Raw genomic sequence first — 20,162 nt, 5'->3', positions numbered from 1 at the left:
CTCTTCCAGACTAAACAGCACTCCTCCAATCGGTGCACCAAAAGCTACAGACACACCAGCAGCTGCAGCTGCTGATAAAACCTAAGAGAGAACCCAAAGACAGTCAGACATTTTCATCCCCCCCCAACCTTCCCCCTTGTTTTGTTTGTCTTTACCTAAATTTGTACAATTTCTATCTCCAGTGAGTGCACAGTAAGCCAGGGTCTGACCTGTTTTAAAGACAGCAGGGAAAAGGTGGAGTGAGCCCATTCCCTCAGGAGAAGGGCTGCAAGTAGCTACAAAAACATTGGTGTTAGCATTTCAAATGTCCCACCCCCAATTAGTAGAAGTGGCATCACTGGCAATTACCTTTTTCTGTTTCAGCTGATTTCATACTATGCTTTCATCTTAGATAAAGCTTCAGTAAAACAGAATAGCAGTAATTTCACCTCCTGGAACACACTGACTTTTCCCACGTTTGCCTGTCTTGCAATCATACGATTTCTCAGAAGAGGGTAACACAGTGTAACTGGAGGTGGTGTGGGGCCACCCAAAACCATGCCGGCCCACTGGGTAGATTCTGTCAGGTTTGGTTTAGCAGAAGGTAAATTGGCCAATGTGATACTACGCATCCCACATTAACCATTTTCCAGTGACTTGTCCAGAGAAAAGCCTTAGAGCACTGTGAGGAAACACTCATGAGCTTTATGTTAGATGTTAGCTTGGTCCTTACGCCATGCCCATTGCTGTGTCCTCGAAAGCAAAGCCCTTTGTTCTACTCCTATGGCCAAGTCCAGGTCCCTCAAACAGTCCCAACAGTTTATGGAGTTGCATGGCAAACGCAAACAAGTGTTGCAGAACCGGGCCTGCAGCAGGTTAGTGCCAGTGAACGCTCCCATCACAAATGAGATGACGACCTGTGCCGGGGAGATGCTTTGGTGTCACTTCCTAACCGAGATGGCTTTTGCTCCAACTAGGTGTTGTGCTGAGGCACACCAAGAACATGCCAAAACAGAACAATTTACAGTCAGGGGAAAGCGCCAGACCCACCAGTCTCCCCACACTACCTCAACACTTTGACAACATTGGTGTCTCTCCATACCTCTCTACGCTTTGCTTCATTCTTCCTATATTTGGTGAAGAGATGACACAAGATGTTTCCACAGCAGCAGGCGACGTGCACCAGAGGCCCCTCTTTGCCCAGGCTCAGCCCAGAGGACACCGCCAACACTAAGGTGATGGTTTTGATGATCAACGTCCACTTGCCCAGGTAGCCTCTAATGATGAAACCACTTAAGATAGTTTTGATCTGGAAGTCAAGCACACAAAGCTCTACAGGCTTTCATTCAAGCCCTGGTCAGAGCTCCTGTTTTACTAGGCACTCCCAATCCTGCCCTCAGCTTTCCTCTACAGCTTTCAGAGTCCCCTCCCAGCTACCAAAAGTAATATAGAGTCACTAAAAATATCCCTCCATGCAAAGGCAGAAACAGCCATTTGAGTCCTTCCTTCAGGGCCACTATCCCTGCTGAAGAAAAATCTGAGGCTAGCTTTTGTAGCCTGTCTTACCCAAATGGCATGCTTTTGTTTGTACCTCTTGCAGTGAATGTTAAAACATTTTAAAGGGACTGTACGGAGACTTAAGTACTAGACATGTTTCAGGAATAGTTTGGAAAAAAACCCCATATATTAAGCCACCATCTGAAGTGCAAGAAATTATTATTCTGTAGCAGGGGATCCCTACTCCACCTTAAAAAAAACCCAACCCACTTTCATTCTCACTCACCTCTGGGATCCCTGAGCCACAGGCATAAGGAGCAAACCCCTTCACAAGTAACACAGCAAGAAGGGAGAACAGCAAGGCCCAGATAACATACATGAAGTAGTTGAGAATATATGCAAAAGCCCCCTGAAATGCAGAGAAAATTACTCAATTTAGATAATTTCAACTGAGATCACATCAAACCTGTGCACTGAAGCAGGCACACAGAAATAGTCAGTAATCCCACATACAGTTATCAGCCAAAAATGAAGAGAACTACAGTAAGTCTGAGGTTTCAAGGACAAGTTACATTTGCTGGGTTACAGGGATGTGAACCAATCGTATCTCCAAAGACAGTTATATAAAATAGCAAATAAGGTACACAAGTAGCTTGGTACTGGGGTAAGCGTTGCCCCAGTCAAGCAGGCAGCTCCACGGGATAGAGCTGTCAGAAACACAAGACCTGAGCTCACCTGGCATTCCTCTAAAACGTTCATGGGCAAAATATCCTCCAAGCAGCCAGTCTCAGACACATGACGAAAACACTGCACTTGTGAATGTGTCAATGCTCTGCTTCCCCTCACCCCCTCCGAGGACAAAACATAAGTAACTTGTTTGAGTTTGTTTACACCCTTGGAAGACCCCAGCGATGAATGTTAAAGCACTGAACCACCTAGAGCTTGCACTTCTGGCATATACATCCAGATGACTAGCAAGGGACAATACCGGCTGGGGAAATGGGACATTTGGCAGCAAAAACAGTTGTAGGCACACGTCACCTCTCCATGGCCAAGGATCAGCTGGGACCAGCTCTTCCACTCAGGACACTTGTCTCTGTCTGTAAAGGTTGTGTTGGATTTCCAGCAACAGTGCTCATGGTTAAACCAGAAGCCTGCTAAACACACTCCTTCTTTCAAATCTGTCATCCAGTGGGCAGAAATGTCTATCAGACCTGCTAAGGAACCTAGTTTAAAGACAAAAAAAAAAAAAGAGAAATAAAATTTAATAATCACCTTATGCAGACTCAAATATCTGAAGGTTACAGTCTGCCCTAGTAATTTTTGACTCACCTACCAACAAACAGAGCAGTACTGGTATTTTTGCCTACAATTAACTTTTATTCTATAGAAAGCTAAAAGGGAAGATTTGCTTAAGTATATATATATTGAAAAGAGTAGGTCAGGAAACAAAGCATCCCTAATAATATTTCAAAGGTTGACCACTGCAAACTGTGTTCAAACCCACCCTACATCAACAGAAATTAATCCTTCGCAATTACACTGAAAGAGCACTTATTAAATATAGAACAGCAAATAGTCTGAGAGGCAGAGAGGGACATATTGCATTTCTGGAGGACGCGTGTCACCAGTCACCAGCACAAGAGCTGGAATCCAGGAGTTACACTAACAATGCTAAGACTGTGACAGGAATAACTTTGAATTTCCAATCCCAATTTAAAAAAAAAAAAAAAAAAAAAAAAAAGGGAAAGTTACAACTGTGCCAAGTGAAACAAAGCAAGCAGAGAGCTAGTACAGAAAGTAATTCAGATTTTAAAACAGGAATCTTCAAGTAATTTCTTATTTTGCTGTTAACTCCTAAAATCCCGAAAGATAAATGCTGCAATCAGCTCTGTTCTCAACTAAAATGCCACATCAACACAGAGGCCAGGAACATAGACCTCTGACCTGTACCAGCAAGTGCTAGCACAAGCTGCAGAGGTAGCAATAATCATTTAGCAAATCTTCCAGTTAATGAAAAACTGACCAGCAGCTTTCCTATGTAAATATTAACAGAAGATTTGATTTCATTCCTCATGATGAATGCTTAGCTGCTTTCTGTCGGGAAGATCTGTATCCAACTGATTTACTTATCCTGCACTGGGTCCAAAGTTCACTTCTGAAGTCATTTAAAAGGTCTCAGCCAGCCAACCTCTGAAAGAAGCCTGACTTCCCAAGAAACACCTCTCACTTTTTATATCTAAGTATAACAGAAATTAAAAAAAAAACCAACAACAAAAAAGAAGAAAATCTTGCTAGCAGTCCTTGGCACTAACCTCTCCAGTGTCAACAAAGAGCATTCAGCAAAGATGATGCAGAGCATGACACTCTCCCCTGACCCAGCATTTTGATCAGCTCTGCTTTGATGATTTTATTTTTTTTTATTTCAGAGCTCTCAACCAGCAGCAGTGTCCAGGACAGCTTTCAGTCTCAGTTCTGTATCTGGGTATTTACACAAACAGGGCCTCAAAGCATTTAAAAATAATTCTCTGTAAATTGCAAAGCAGCGGCAGAGCCATCAATATCAGTGCAGCCCCTGGCACGACCCTCGCTCCAGGGACAAAGTCTCCTGCTCCAGTGACCTGCCAGGGTTTGTGGGAGGAATCAATACCGATGCTGCAGTGTAGAACCAGGACTTAACTTTAAATTAAGGTTTGCTCTTACCTGCCAATAACCCAATGAGAAGCATCAACAACCAGCCAGAAAAGGCATCGCTCACGCTGTGTATCAGTGCCCAGGTGGACTCTTTACTTCTACTGGTGATCTAGAAAAGTTTTTTCAAAAACAAACAACAATCCATTAAGACACTGATATACTTTGGTGTAAACGCTCTAAAAACTACATTGTTAGTGGAAGATTAGCCCCTAACATTCAAAACAACAGCTACCATGATATATTCTGTTCTAAGGGGCGAGAGAAAAAGTATCAGCTGGTGGCTGCTCTTACAGCTGGTACAGTAAATGCAGCTCTGGTTAGGAGATATACAAGAACGGATCAAGGATACTTTCATTTTTCCCAGCAAAAACCAAGAATATTCAAGTAACGCTTTCCTCCTAGGTGTCTTCTGCATAAAAACAAGACAAAATTCATCCCTTAATCTTTTAAAGCCATTACTTGTTAGTAATAGCAAGTTACCAATATCCTGATGCCACAAGCAAATCTGAACACTGAAGAAACCGTTCAAGCACTTTGCCCTCAGCAATTTATCAATAGTGCCTCGTGGGTATTGATACCCACCAACTGTGAGAGCGAACAGAAGCTGTCACCACCATTTCATAGTCTCCAGCTACTGCCCCAATGTCTGCAATACAAACTAGATGTTCTTTGAGCAGAGGAGACTCTGCCAAGCGCTGCTCAGCCGGAGCACGAGGGAGGTCGCATGTTTAATACCAACACAGAAGAATGGTCAGGCTGGGAACCAGGCTGTGCTGGTGGCACTGGAAAGTGGGACTCAGACCCATCCAAGATGCCCCAGAAGAGTGAGCTCCTCACAGGCTCTGGCCCCGGTCTGCCTGCGTCTAGCAGGGATGGCTGAAGCCTGTCAGTCTCACTGCTCTTGACAGGCAGACAACAGGGTGACAGAACAGCTATTGTGTGCCCCAATTACCCCAGCTGCCTCTCCCAAGGGAAACATTCCAGTACACCACTATTATTCCCAGATAAAAAGGCACATTGATGCAAACAACTAATACTCACTAAATGAGGAATAAATAAAGTAAGAATCCTTTCTGCCTGAATGAGCATCATTTGTTTTTTTCTCTGGATTTTTGTCTTTCAAATGCCGCACTGACCATGAGTAGAACTGCTACTGAATCAAGGCAGGGGTTGGGGTGGATGCCAAAACTATTTCCTTTCTATTTCTTTTCACTGGACCAACCCTACACCTCTTTGGCCAGCAGTAACTTCTGCCTTGACCTGATTTCAACTTCTTTCGGTAAAGACAGAAGCTGTCTTTTTATACAAGCATCTCTGCAGATGGGAAATAGATCGTCCTGTTCCACGCTGATGGGCATCACCTTTGTATACATGCATCTGTGCATGCAGGCATACGTGTGAGAAGTCTTTTGAGTTTGTACTCTTAATGCATAGATGGGAACAGTTTTTTGGGCAGGAGGTAGTGGGGGCATGGAGCTCCTTAACTGGGTCTGTACCGGCTCAAGTTTGGGCGTTGTATTGTATGTACTCACACACTGAGTGCAGACTGCATTCAGTTTGTGCACTGCTATTAAGACACCAGTTGTTTTGTGAGGCTCAGGAAGCAAAAAAAATTAAAGAATATTTTGGCAAGCAAATAGACAAGTTGAGTTCAGTCATCGCCCTACAAGAGTTCTGCCAGCAAGGGTTTCTCATTAATCAGGAGCATGCTGAGGACATTGGTACTTTATTTAAAGCATCCCTTGGTTTCTAAGCAGATTCCTTTAATTGCAGAGTGGTGAAGTCCTGGGAATGAATTCTGAAAGAGTTGCACTTATTTTTTTCAAACATGCAGCACAAAAAAATTCCAATAGAGAGAGCATTATTCACAAGTGCAATCGCATGAGCAGAAAAATAGCCTGTTTCTTTATCGATAAACAGGATCATGGGTGCTTAGATTCTTCTGTTATAAACCATGCAACAGTGATGTAATTCTTCCAAATCATGCATGCACCTTCCAGGAGCAGGACTGCAGATTTTGCTATGCTTCAGTCTCCAGCAAGTTTAACATGGCCTAAGAAAATGTGCCATTAAGGCATTTAAGATATGTATCAGAAATCCACTAAAGCTTTTTAAATAAATAATTGCCTTCAGAAGAGAAGTAGCAATTGATAAACTGCAACACATTCAATTCAGTGTTCGTTTTCCTCAAACTAAAGACCCTGCATCAGTTCCCATCCTAAGGGCAATACCTCCACCCCAGGTGTCTCTCTAGTTAAGTGCCTCCCTAGTCCGGCAATCAGAACTAAGATTAGCTCTAGCCAGTTAATTATTCTGCCTTCAGTGCCAGCAAGGAGTAGCAAGAAATCTTACCTCTCTGTGCCTGTCCCGGTCCCTGGACTTCTCTCGCACCCAATCTATAGTGTTAAAATCTTCATAGGTGCCCACACCAGGAAGAGGTTCCTCCAGGAAATCCATCATTGTGCTTGTGCCGTTCATCCCTCCTCCATTGTACGAGGAAAATCCTGCTGGGAAAGGGGGGAAATTGAGCATTTCTTAGTTCTCCCCCTTTTTAGAAACACCACGCCCCCCCCCATCACCAAAACACTAACTTAGGGGGAAAACTACAAATTTCAGTGGAAGCAAAGAGCTAACAAGCTGTTCCTTGAGCTAAACACCCCAAGCAAGCCTCCCAGGGATGACCTGGGCAGCACAGGTACACCCTTCCCCATCTCCAGCAGTTCACATAGAGATGGGGTCGTTCCTGGAAATGACTGTTCAGCAACCAAAGTAAATCAACACTAGCATCTAGATGTTAACTTTTCCCTAAATCCAGGACTTGCCGTGACGATATTTTGCCATTTGAGGAAAGCAGAGGGGAGAGGAGAAGGTGAATATTCGAGATCCCCAGCAGAGCTGAAGGGAGTCCCAGGTGGATCTAGTGAAGATGAAAGCAGGACGGGCAGGAGGGCTATGGAGGGGAACAGGGAGAAAGCAAAGCATCCGACCCCCCCCATTGCTGGCAGGGGGCCCAGAAGAGCCTGAAAAGCAGAAAGTGATACCAAATGGGGGCTTGGGAAGATACTAAATCGGGGCTCGCAGCCTCCCTTCAGGTGAAACAAACTTGGCCAAACCCCTCGACCTTCTGTCTAACCTGCTCCAGCCCATGGAAAATTATGCCGAGTGTGGACATATGTTCCCAAAATTTTGGTCACAAGATAGCCTCTTCACAGTTAGGAGCACAGACCAAGGGTGTGGGGCAGGGTAGCGCAAGGGCCTACAGAAAACTATAAATCTACAGCATGACAAGGGTTGGCCAGGTCCATCTGAAGACAACATACAAGCCATGCTCCCAAGCAAAGCCTCTGAAGTGTCATTCCCCCCAGTTCTGCCATCCTCTGCCAAGAAAATAAATCCATTAATTGTAGAATTTTTGAACAGTTTAGGTTGGAAGGGACTTTTAAAGATCATCTAGTCCAACCTCCCTAGTGCTGGACCCCAGCGTAGAAAACAGGTCAGATCCCGTGGATTACTGTTGTCCCATTTGCAGGACTTGAGCAGTTCTGCACAGCAGCCTTCCCACGCTGACAGAGCTGTGATCCAAACCAAGCTCAGGTGAAGAACACCTTTTCTGTTATAAGCAAATTGGAGACAAAACAGTCAGTTTTCTACACTGAGCCCAGCTGACTACAAATGCACATTCTGGAGTTGTCTGACACCCACCAAGCTACATAGGCATCTTCGGCAGGCTTGGTCACCACTATTTTACTTTGGTGCCCCTACAAGAAGCCAGCAGCGACCTACCGGACTACCTGCTGTGCACAACCTTTCTGTTTAAGAAATGGAGGAGGAGGAAAGGACACAACCAATGCATGTGAAGGAGGCAAGGATGCAACTGATAACCCCTCCTTTTGCACCTACAGCCTGCCTCTACCTTCTGTGTCCAGGAAAATAGCACACCAGCGAGACAGTCATTGCACTCTGCATTTGGAGGGGGCAGAGAACAGAACTGTGCAACAAGCTGTAAAGCAGCAGGGAGTTGCACAGATGAACTCCCTGACATCCTAGCTCTGAAGACTTTTTTAAAAAGTCTTGTCAATAAATATTGCTGGTCAGAAAAGAAGAACAAGGTGCTGCCAGTCAGCTAACATGCACGCGGAGCAATCCCAGTAAGTGGTTGCCAGCCAGCAGCAAACCAAAGGGAAGCAGAGTACAGAAAATAAAAGAGAAGACAGTAAGAGACTGAAGTCCTCAGTAGCCCATTTCTCACCTGAGCTGAGAACCCCAGCCTTAAATAATCACAAATCATTCACGGGGCAATCCACAGCACACCAAAGCCACTTATACCCTGTATGCTCCACAGAGCAAGCATGAGTCCACATAATCCTAGTAATCCGTACTAGTAGAACATAAACCATGCATGTTCTTCCTCCAGCAATATGCTGCTACAAAGAGCTTCCAAGGGTGTTGTCGTGGTTTAACCCCAGCCAGCAACTAAACACCACGCAGCCGCTCACTCACTCCCCCCCACCCAGTGGAATGGGGGAGAAAATCGGGAAAAGAAGCAAAACCCGTGGGTTGAGATAAGAACGGTTTAATAGAACAGAAAAGAAGAAACTAATAATGATAATGATAACACTAATAAAATGACAACAGCAATAATGAAAGGATTGGAATGTACAAATGATGCGCAGTGCAATTGCTCACCACCCGCCGACCGACACCCAGCCAGTCCCCCGAGCGGCGAATCCCCGCCCCCACTTCCCCGTTCCTATACTGGATGGGATGTCCCATGGTATGGAATACACCGTTGGCCAGTTTGGGTCAGGTGCCCTGGCTGTGTCCTGTGCCAACTTCTTCTGCCCCTCCAGCTTTCTCGCTGGCTGGGCATGAGAAGCTGAAAAATCCTTGACATTAGTCTAAACACTACTGAGCAACAACTGAAAACATCAGTGTTATCAACATTCTTCACATACTGAACTCAAAACATAGCACTGTACCAGCTACTAGGAAGACAGTTAACTCTATCCCAGCTGAAACCAGGACAGGTGTACACATGGAGACCTGGGCAGGACAGTAAGTCTAAAAACAGTTCTGTAAGACACTAAGCATTTACAGTCATCCAGAAGAAAAAAAGAAAAAAAAAAAGACACAAAACCCCAAATCCAGTCAAAATTGAAAGGTGGTGGAGGAGTATTAAAACTCCCATACAGAAGGATAACATTTAATATTTCATTTAGCATATTTAGGTTGCAGATACCACCGGGGCAAAGATATCTTTAAATGGGGAGAAGTAAGGAATTCATACAATTGCTCTCTACTCCGTCACCTAAAAGCAAGAGAGGGGAAAAGAGACCTATGATGTCTTCCCAAGCCCATTTCCCGGATTGGCACAGCTGCCTCTTAACAGAGAAAAAGCTGCAGGAAAACAAGATGAGTCATGTAGCATAACTGACAACCACCACAAAATAACCCTCTTAAAAAAGGCTCTTTGCTTCATTTGGGACAAAAAAAAGGTTAACCAAAGTTCTCCAGAGATCTTTCCAACTGATGAATGTACAGAAAGTGGTGAGTGTACAGACTGTGAGCCCCACCTGCCCGACTTGCACTGTAAAGAAAATGGGGCACAGTTGCTGAGAGCCTCGAGGAATTACTCTGTTTTTAACAGTTTTTGCACTTATGAGGCCAACAGCTTGGAAAGACACAAACTGGCGTCAATGCTTTCAGAGAATTCCCCGTTCAAATATCCCCACTGGAAATCCCAAGTGCTGTTCTACAAATCTGATGGACCAAAACCTCCTTGAATAACTCATCCTAATAACAACAGACAACCAGGTTCAGCATGCAAAGCGCTGAGATACCTGCAACTCCTCCTGCAAGCCTGCTTACTTGTATAAAGCCATCTGGGTGAGTGCTGCCCCACAGCCTCTCGAGGCAATGAACCCCCTCTGAAGAAGTTATTTGATATAGGGGACAAGACGAGGCATCATCCCAGTCAACCACAGCTCAAACAAGTCACACCTAGAGTTCAGAGCTGCAGATCTCCACAGCAAAGGCCACGGACATGGAGACCGTGACTGTAGCAGAACAACTGAACCAGGGAGACAAGCCAGAGGTTGATCCAGCGTGTCAGCTTGATGGTGGCACTGGGCCGCGAGCATGCCGCTACCTCCCAGACCGCACGACACCCCAACGCCCATCTGGGCCACTCTGTGGCAGACCAGACGTTCTCACCGCGGTCACCAGCGTGCTCACCTGGGTCCAATTCCCATTTCCACGATCCCCCCTCACATTACAGCGGACTTTTAACATTCTTACTTAGATAGCAGCTGCTCTTCTGGAAAAGCTGAACCATAAATTTGGGGTTGGAGGGGCGGTTACTGACTGTTGGTAACAGCATTATGGAAAGCCAGCATCCATCCAGGCATTTGTTTTAGCTCTGTCCCCCAGACAGGGGAACCACCATGGCCACATGGCTTTTGCAGCGGGTCCAGATACAAGTAATGAGGTGGCTCTGGTGGGGGGGGGGGTGTCTTTGAGGCTTTGCTAAGTGTGGGTGATGGGTTTCTACCAAGCCCAGAGATGCAGAAACCAACACTGAGTCTACCTTGAGAAACAGAAGATGAACAACTATCTCCTGCACACTCACCTCTCAAAGCCAAGCAGCCCAGCCAGAAGAGTTTGCTTTTGTTTCTACAGGAATGACCAACTCTTCTAGAAAAGTGCAACGACACTTTCTCTCTCCATGCTGCAGGCAGCAGGCTTTCACTGTCTGTTCAATTTTATTTTGCCATACCTACCGCAATCTTTCCTAAAGATAAAAAGATACAGTTGTCCTAAAAAAAAAGTATTAATAAAGCAGTGTTAAACCTAGCTAACAGGCTACTTTGAGAAGCATTTTCTGCAAGAAGATGAGATCAGGGTCATTCCTTGCTCACTCTTCTGGAATAACTGCCCAGACCAGCAACTTCTAGCTGTCCTGGGAACACTCTCCCAGCTCAGAGCTGCCACAGAGCAACATGAACAAGACCCTGAGGGCACAAAGTCAGCACACAGCACTGCCCCTCAACGCAAGAGGGGTGCAAGTCATCGCATCCTTAGCGATACCCTGATATACAGCACTGAAAGTCCCACAGGTACCAGCCCCCATGACCCCATCCGTACCATAACTGGCAGCTGCACGGGGGATCTTGCGATGAAGCCAAGTGCAGAAGGGACAGTCTGACTTGACTTGCATACTCAAGACCAGCCAGGTGCAGTCTGGAGACTGATCCTGCTCTCCAGGCACTGACCCCATTCAGCACAGCCTGCCATCCCCAAAGCAGCAGGGTTTGCATTACAAAAGCAGAACCGCAAGGTCTCCAGCCATACACAGCAATTTCACAGCCGTGTAAGTGGATAAGCTGTCCATCTGACAGAAGATAATGAGAAAATGTCCTTATATTTTTTCAAGGAGTAATACCCAACTATAAAATGGCTGACAGCCATAAATATTTATCAAGATCATATTTCCTGCCACGGCTTGTTGCAAATCAAGGATCCTAGGATAACCAGATAGGAATAAAGGAAGAAAATGAGCTCAGTAATGCCTTGCCAAAACACAATCAAGATGATTGCACAGGTCTCCCCAGTACCTAACGTACAGATCTCTAAATCAGTATTTAATGCCTAGGGACAGCAAGTTAAATGCAACCCTGTTAGAGAAGTACAGTTCATTTTTAAAACACAGATTTATTAGCGTTTTGATCACCTCTTCTCCCCAAGATGGGTTAATGCTCCACTTTAGAGAGTCTGACTGTCTTAAAAAAAAAAAAAAAAAGGCAGTGCTTGTTAAAGTTACAGGCATCTGTCATTTGCAATACAGCAAACCCACAGGGCTTTATTAATTGTCCTGCCAGCACAGCAACACGACAGCAGCGGTACCCGGGAGAGGTCTGCCTCCACACCGCTTCACTTGCTCTAGGAAATCTGGAAAAAGAAAGCGTTTTGCAGACAAAAGGGAGACCGGCAGTAAACAACCAACCATTACACAGCAGAAATCCAACAGACCACCCCGGCTGCTCACCCTGCCCAACCACCCCTTCATCCCAGCAGAGCAGCGGGAGCACCTTCGGAGCGGCCGCCAGCAGCCTGCTGCCCTGCAGCCTCCGCAACCTGCAGACGCGTTCCCCCTTGGCTCACGTCCCCTCTTCCTCCCTGGAAGGTGTCTCCTCACCCTCGCTCAGCCGCTCCTCTTCCCACGGGAGCGCCTTCGGGAGCCCGTCCGTCCCATGGCCGCGCTGGTCGAGGGACGGCGGGCGTTCTTTCGCCTTACGGAGGCACTTGCTGCATCCTTTTCCTCCGGACTTGGCCAAAGACGAGCCCGCAGCAGCACTGGGCCCTCCCTGCACGCCTGGCGTGTCGTCACCGGCGGCCGTCACATGAGCCAGCCCTTGCACCTCGCTGGAAGGGGCAGGATTTGAGCGGCACGGGCAGAGGTTCACGCTCGCAGGCAGGCAAGGACGGAGGAAGCTGGCTACGTCCAGGGATCGTGACTCCCGGCGTGCCCACGACGGAGGCTGCACTCTGAAGCCGCGAGCGGAGCCGCTCAGGCAGCGCTCGGGACATTTTGTCCGGCAGAACGTATGCCGCGGGACTAAAATCTGCCCGTTTGCTGTGCTGCACAGACCCGCTATTGCAGACGGCTGAAGCTGACTGCGCAAGGGCTTTAAGATGGAGAATGGCTCGTCGCTGACGCTGTTTGCCCTCATAAGCACTAGAAGTCAGGCAGGTTAAAGCTGCGCACTGAGACCTCCAGACCCCCTTCACCCCGACGGTCCAACCCCAAAGATCTGGCAAACCCAGCACTTAACCCCCTCACCCACAGCCTGTCTGCGGAGGGACGCCCCAGACACCAGCACCCAGTCCGCCACGTCAGACGGGTGATGCTCCTGGCATGCCAGCCTGGGACAGAACCTGCTCTGCACCCGCACGTTTTCAAAGGTCTGGACCAAGTCAAGCTTCAGCACAGGAAGACACATATTTATCAATGGAGTTTCCTGACGTTGGTAGGTCAGTCACAGATGCACGGCAAAAACCCCTTCTTCTCCCACCTAGCTCTTCTCCCACCTAGCTGACATTTTGCTTGCTAAATAGCTAGCAGCAATGCTCTTTGCTCCCTGTGGTTCCAGGAGGCAGGCAGGCACTGATTTTTTTTCTTTTGTCCTCTCTGCATAGTCACCACTTCAGAGTGCCTTCCCCAACCCCTCCGGGGCCCCACGAGCACTCTTTATCTTGCCATTCAATGTACATAAGACCTCAAAGGGGCTGGTGATTAAGTTCTTCTGTCTCCAATTTGCTAGTGATAGCTTGTCATTTAAACATTGTCTGGCAAGTCTGAAACACTATACCCTAGCAATTGTTGACTTTGGTCTCACCTGATATGTTGGCTGGAGGCTGCTCTGACAACCCTGGGTTTCTGTCTGGAGGTCAAGGAGGAAGGCAGCTGAAATAAAAAGCCAGGGGAGATATCTCATTCTCAGAGGTTGGCCCTTTAGCACTTCTAATGGGTGGGTCAATTAGTCTAACCTGTCACAGGTGCAGCAGCTGAGTGAAATCCCCTGGCTAGCAAACCAAGCAAAGATATTTAATCCTTCTGAGAGCAGCAGCCAGCTACACCACCTGCCTCCACTTCCCATTGCACAGAGGAAGTATGTCTGGAGAGCGTAGACAAGGACAGGGCTAGTGGATAAAAACAAAAATCCATATGAAACCAAGCTTCAATAACACCCAAAAGTGCAGCAGGGTTATGTGTTGCTATTGCAATTCTCAATTCTTGCCCTTAGAGCTCAGAGAGAAAAAACCTTCTTAAATTCTACAACAAAAAGGAGCCCTTCCAGCCACTGAAACATTTTTAAGTTTTCCTCTGAAAGAAGTGGGGAACACAGCCCTGCCTTTGCTCCCTACAATTTAAAGCACATTGAGAGACTACCATGATGCCCAGGCATTACATCTCATTCCTCCCAAGCACAGTGTCTGCCTCACCACTGCAATGAGTGAAGGGCCACTAAAGAAAAGCACAGACGCCTAACTTATACACCCAACCAGAACTAATTTAACCCATTCAGAGGAAACCATTTGCATTTTAATAGTTTTGGAAAGGGATATCAAGGAATTAGAAATCAGTACAACTTACCTTCATAACAAACCACTTGACAGAAGCAACCCCTCATCTACGAGATATTACTTGGTAAGGCAGCTGTGCCAACAGATTTTGCTAAAGGAAACAGGCCTCGTAAATCTTATATTTCTCAAAAAAAAAAAAAAAATCAACAGGACTGCAGGTATCAACTATAATCTAACTGACCATGTACTTGGGTATCATGAAGCTTTGGACAGAATTTTCTATAGAAGGTCTTAAGCAAATTAAGCTCTTGGGGAGTACGGATTTTTCTCACAGAAAAGCAACTGGCTGAGGACACAGGATGTTAAAGGCATAAATTCCTATGTTTTCGAAACAGGAGGAAGGCAATAGTGGAATGCCATTCATTTCTGCTTGTACTGGACTATTCAATGTATTTGTAAGTGGTCTGGAAAAGTGGTGCTTACACTTACTGTAACTTGTGCTGGGTAACCAGCATCTTTTCAGCTGGCTTTGAAGGACTACAGCTGGACTACAAGAGAGCAGAAGAAACTCAATGCCCACAAAGCAAGGCATACAGGGAGGGGGAAGAGACAGCTGTAAACAATGTCATGCTCTAAGTCCAACTTAAAAATTCAAGTGTCTGCGGATAATGCTCTGCAAGTCATTGCTCAATACTTGAGAACAGTCCACAAGGAAATAGCTTTTTTTTAAAATCCCTTAAACTAAGAAGCAGAAAATATTTACTGCTGTATAAATGCACTTTGAACATCACATGTAGTTCTGGTCACCTTTACTGTGGCAGAGAAGGGAGGTGATGCCAATAAGATGAAACAACTTCTGGGAAGCACAAATGTATCCTTAAATAGACTGTGCCACCCCATCAACCCTTTGGCCAAGATTACAATCTGTGCTTTGAAAACAATTTCGAGAAAGCACTGCTAAGATTCACTTGCTGCCTGGTGTAACACCATTACCTTAGTACCAAGACTAGAAGGACAAACCGGAGAAGACAAGAGTGAGAGAATGTGCTACTCTCAGTGGAAACAGCACAGTAGCAGCTGTGAAAAGCCACTGTAGTCCATTTTAAATCATTTTGACTGAAACAAGCCTGAAGCACTCAGAATATCTACGTTTTGGCTCAAGCTCTTAGAGAGCTGCAGCCTTTGGGAAGCAGGTGCATTCTTGCAAATACCAGTTAGGAACAAAGTTTCATAGTCAGTCTAGATCCTACATGAAGGTATTTTTCGACACAAGCATCCTGTGTTCCAGGCAGCAGGCAAGGCTGCTGGTTCCCATCAGGGACCCAACACAGTACAAAAGTCCTGTTGCTTATTAGTCAAGGGCTCATAAGGAAAGCACGGAGGAGTGCCAGCTGCCAAATGCACTCCAGATTTACAAATCTACCAAGCAGCAGGTGATGCTTCCTCCTCTGGTCACTTGACAGGATCTATAATCTCCAGTTGTGGCTGTTTCCAACTTGAGATGCCACCACTCGCAGGACAGTTTGACAGTCTCGGAGAAGGTGGTACGAGAGGGCTGGGTTCTGGTTCCAAACGGTGTCACTAACTCACCCCCATCCGACAACACACCAGACAGCAAAAGCAGCAGGTCCCAGCCAGAGGTTTGCAGCCAACTCCACCATGGGAGAACCTCAGTTACCACTTCTCCAGCTCCAGTCAAGCCTGTGCCACCACATCTTCAGGTTGCACGCCCAGCATCCAAACATTTGCCAGCAAACATTTCCTGAAGTCAGTAGGGGATATTTGTAGAGGGAACTGAAACCAGTATTTCGGCAAGCAACTCCTTCCACTTTTAAATTTCCTCTCTCACTTCTGTGACAACCCCCCCACAGACTTAAGCATCCTGCCAACAGAGAGAGCCTCTTTCAGGGGAACCGTTCCTCTCTTCCACCGGGTTTAAGGCAGCAGCCCCCCGAAGCGCTGCTACCACCATCACTCCAAGCTGCACGTGCCAGCGGGGCGGACCCCCGCTTTTTTCATAGAAGTAGCCACAGTCCTTCAAATGCCCTGAGCGGAGATGGGAAAAGCCTATTTAAGCAAGGAGGGAAACAACCGTGTGCTCTTTCAGGCCAGCAGCAAAACTAAACTCAGCTGGAGTTACCCACCACTGCTTCTAAGCTCTATAGAATAATAATTTCCTTACAAGAAGCTAAAGAATTCAGCTCCTTCTCTCTAAATATTAAACATGAGCACATGTTTAACTTCAGTTGATACCCCAATGGCTATAGAAAAAGCAGTTCTCATCAGCAGGTAAGACAACATGAATTTACAATTCCATTACCAACATGCGTAATGTGATTATTTCCATGTACCTAATTCTGCACATACTAGTAATTAATAGATCTTCAGAAGTAAATCCGGTCACAAGTTATTTCAAGCTCTGTGCGAGGAGTTTTCAAGTGGACTCCCAGACATGCCCAGTTCTAAAGGTGACTTCCATCACCAGGTCAGGTTGGAGCGAGCACACTGCCCAATATCTGCACCGCAGCCAAGCCCTACATACCAGTCACCCTGCTTCGCGTTAGACGGAACCCAGGAGACAACACACTTGGGATGTAAATCTTGCACCCATCCCCTTTGTGCACGGACAGAGGTTTTTTTAACCACAAACCAATCACTTGAGCTTATCACTCAAGAGTTAATGCAACTGCTACAAAAACACAATGATCCTTCCTCCACTTGAGCCTGAAAGCAGTGAGAAGGACCAAGCCAAGAAGAAAACAATCACATGCTCCTTATAGGATTCCAGCAGCAAAAGAGCTGGTAGTTTCAGCTACTGAGAGGTGACATTTGAGGAAGTCTGTCTTCGTTTGCACTACCTAATGGCAGACCACATAGCTGAGAAGCAAAACAAAAGGATTTCTTTTTAATTTTTGCCCTGCAGTAAACAGGGGTGGGGGAAGAAGAGGACGAGAAGGTTTATGGGAAGTCATGGAGACTTGCAGTCTGCTGTCCAAAATTAAGTACTTTTGCTTTTAAACTAACTTATGATAATTCACGGAAGACAAAAATCAGGCAAGTCTATCTTGTCTAGTGCCAAAGTTCAGCAAAACCATGCAGATGTACCTCTCCCCCTTTAATTTCACAACCTCAGGCTCAGACGAGAAGAGGTAGCAGCAGACCCTCTCTGGACAGATGAGTGGTGGCAGGGGAAGCCAAGCGTCTCTGGCACCATGCAAGCTCAGCACCAAACCCCTTTGTGCTGTTACATTTTGAGATTCTCTCCACAACGGACAACCTTTAAAATTACAGGTAAAGAAGAAGGGAAGGGGAAGGGAGAGTCTCTGCTCGTACCACAAACCCCTAGGAATTGCTCTGCGCTGTCACCCCGCGGCATGCCCATCACACTCATGACACCTCCTCGTGGCACGGCCAGCTCTCCCCTACAGCAGCTATTTCAGAAAAACTCCAGAAAGGACTATCCAGAAGCCCTAAAAGCAAAGCAGTGGGAGATGATATGCTACATTTAATAGCAAAGTAATGACACAGATGGCTAAGAGAGCAGTTTTCCCCTCTGACAGGTTACTGGAGGCACACAGCCTGAGATCAGGCAGCTCAGTTGCTGGAGACAGACAAGCAGTGCCTCCCGACCATCATAAAGTCACTCACACGCCTCTTGCAATTGCCATTTATTTTAAGATTTTCTACTTTGCACAGAACACACGCCTCCCACCAGCCTCCGTTACAAAGCAATGCTGGGAGCCAAATGTGGAACGTGAGCAAGCGTTCAGCTGTTCTGCAGAAGTCTATTCAGGGATGCAATGCAGTGCAGAATGCTGCAAACTATTCACATTGGTGCTGGGAAACGCTAGGCTCCCACCCTCGGCAGAGGCCAGTGGGACCCATACAGAAAATATTAATATGAAATCCTACCAAAAGCCATTATGAAAAACAGAAAGCAGAGTGATGCACAGGTATTACCTCCCATCTCCCTGTCAAGTGGCGGGTCATCGTCTGCCATGGAGAAGTCCAGAGATGCTCCTGCTATTTCCAGCATATCTTCATCACTAGTGCTGCTCTGGAAACTCCCCCGTCGATAGCCTTTCTGATCCATGGCCAGAGCTTCCAAACCTGGGAGCAAAGGGAAAATTTTTAGAGCACAAGCATGAAGACTCATTTTCTAAGCCAACTGGACTGATGCCCACTTGGCACTTTGTCCTGAAGACAAGGAGGCCGCACTGCTCTTCCCAGGTGAAGGAGAAATGCAGTGATACCACCTGAAATTTGGGCTAGAACAAGCAACTGCTCAGGACAAAACTGGATGTTTACAAGCAACGCTTTTGCACTAGACTTCATATTGTCCCATGCCAGAAACAAACATCAAGTCCCAGTATGGCATCTGAACTCAACTGGAAAGACATACAAACACAGCAGCGCTAGGGTGCCCAGGTTCTTAAAAGAGGACAAGTTTAAAAAACTTTGCACGGCCAAGCCAAGCCCCACAGAGGAAAATCCTTCCATAATAAGGGATCCTACACACATATCCTTTATTCCTCAGTCCACTGCCTGCTGGAAAAGGGCTCAAACTGGACTTTGAATAACCAGCTGCCAGCCATGAGACAGGCTTAATCAAGGCAATGAGACCGACAAACTGCAAGCAACCACCCCAAAAACTAGAAACAGCCCCCGTCTCACCTGCCCATAGCTCAGGTGCACTGTCCCATGTCACCCACTGCCATGGCTTGCACTCTGGTGATCCGACTATGATCTCAAACACAAGAGCAGCCCGAATGCCTCAGATAATGTTTTTCTCTATAGAAAACCAATTATATTTCTAAGTTCTTGGTCTAAAAAGCCTCTCAAGGTACTTCCTTTTTCTCCTTTGTATTTCCCACAAAAAGACTGTGAATCAATTTCTACCTGCTGGTCACTACCAGACAGAGCAATTAGAAATCCACTCTAACAGCAGGTAAAAAATTACTCAGGTCAACACCATGTCGGACAAGGCAAGTGACATCTGCTGATGTATTTTCTAAATAATGTCCGCATGTGCTCTCAACAGGTTTGCAATGACTTTTTTTTTTCTTTTTTTGACCATTTCACCTCCCACGGTGTCCTTGTATTTACTGCCAGAGCATTGTGCAAAGCCCATCAGGGAGGAAGAATCCTCGCAGCAGAAATGTGGCTGTGATGCTCTCCAGATGTGCCAAGCTCACCTACCTGTCCTTCTCTGAGATGTAGGCAAACTATCAAAACAACCCAAGTGAACAATGATTCTTAACCACCCGCACATGAAGCTGCAAAATGCTATCTGGAAGTGTGCTATTAAACTTCATAAATAATTTTAATTAAGTATCCTTGACCTCCTACCGGACCTGGTCATCTCAAGGAGCTGCTCGTGCCAGACCAAGACAAAAGACCTGTTGTCTCTCCTGCTCTTCTCTAAGATGGCAGACAAACTATGAAAGCACAAGCTCTGAAAACATAATAAACTAAGCTGAAAAAAAAAAAAAAAATCAGGTCTCAGCCTCAAAAATAGCTCTTGCAACCTGAAAGTGGGAATCTTCATCTCAATGACATGATAGCCCGTGTTCGCTTTTCTCTTGCAAACATACATATTTTTCAAGAGAATTATAGAGGAACCAAATATGCAGCTCAGCTTTATTTCAGGAAAGGAGAAAGCCAGCCAGCATTTGCAAGCAGTATGAATTACACACTCTGCAGAAAGCACTTCCTATTACAAAAAAAAAAAAAAAAAGCCACCACACCACACCACACAAAAAAAGTCTTGGCATTGTACAAAGTGACGCACTGGGCTCTTTGCTGAGCCTTGCTCTGTGGAACACAATGTTACTTAACATTTAAGGCCTGTTTACTCATTAAACTGGTGCAGAATACACCAGTAAAGAGAGTGCTGAGCTCTGGCCGAG

The 20,162-nt window shown here is 46.1% G+C and overlaps 1 protein-coding gene across 15 annotated transcripts in view; it reads right to left on the bottom strand.

Moving 5' to 3' along the window:
• The window catches only part of LOC128153888 (H(+)/Cl(-) exchange transporter 5), a 45,165-nt gene that overhangs the window by 10,079 nt on the left and 14,924 nt on the right, over positions 1–20,162 (bottom strand). For 10 of the 15 annotated variants that reach the window (XM_052813788.1, XM_052813786.1, XM_052813790.1 and 7 more), the window contains 7 exons: positions 18,214–18,363; positions 6,523–6,674; positions 4,180–4,279; positions 2,518–2,702; positions 1,763–1,885; positions 1,082–1,288; positions 1–81 (listed from right to left, as the gene is read on the bottom strand). In XM_052813788.1, coding sequence (XP_052669748.1) covers positions 1–81; positions 1,082–1,288; positions 1,763–1,885; positions 2,518–2,702; positions 4,180–4,279; positions 6,523–6,674; positions 18,214–18,346 — 981 coding nt within the window. In that variant the 5' untranslated portion in view covers positions 18,347–18,363. Of the gene's footprint in view, positions 82–1,081; positions 1,289–1,762; positions 1,886–2,517; positions 2,703–4,179; positions 4,280–6,522; positions 6,675–10,798; positions 10,943–12,364; positions 12,584–13,565; positions 13,587–15,668; positions 15,856–18,213; positions 18,364–20,162 lie in introns of those variants that run through there. The other 5 variants (XM_052813798.1, XM_052813797.1, XM_052813782.1 and 2 more) reach the window with 5 other exon arrangements.

The sequence above is a fragment of the Harpia harpyja genome, chromosome 18 (assembly GCF_026419915.1).
Source record: "Harpia harpyja isolate bHarHar1 chromosome 18, bHarHar1 primary haplotype, whole genome shotgun sequence".
NCBI lineage: Eukaryota > Metazoa > Chordata > Aves > Accipitriformes > Accipitridae > Harpia > Harpia harpyja.
This window is presented reverse-complemented; position numbering and strand designations above follow the sequence as displayed.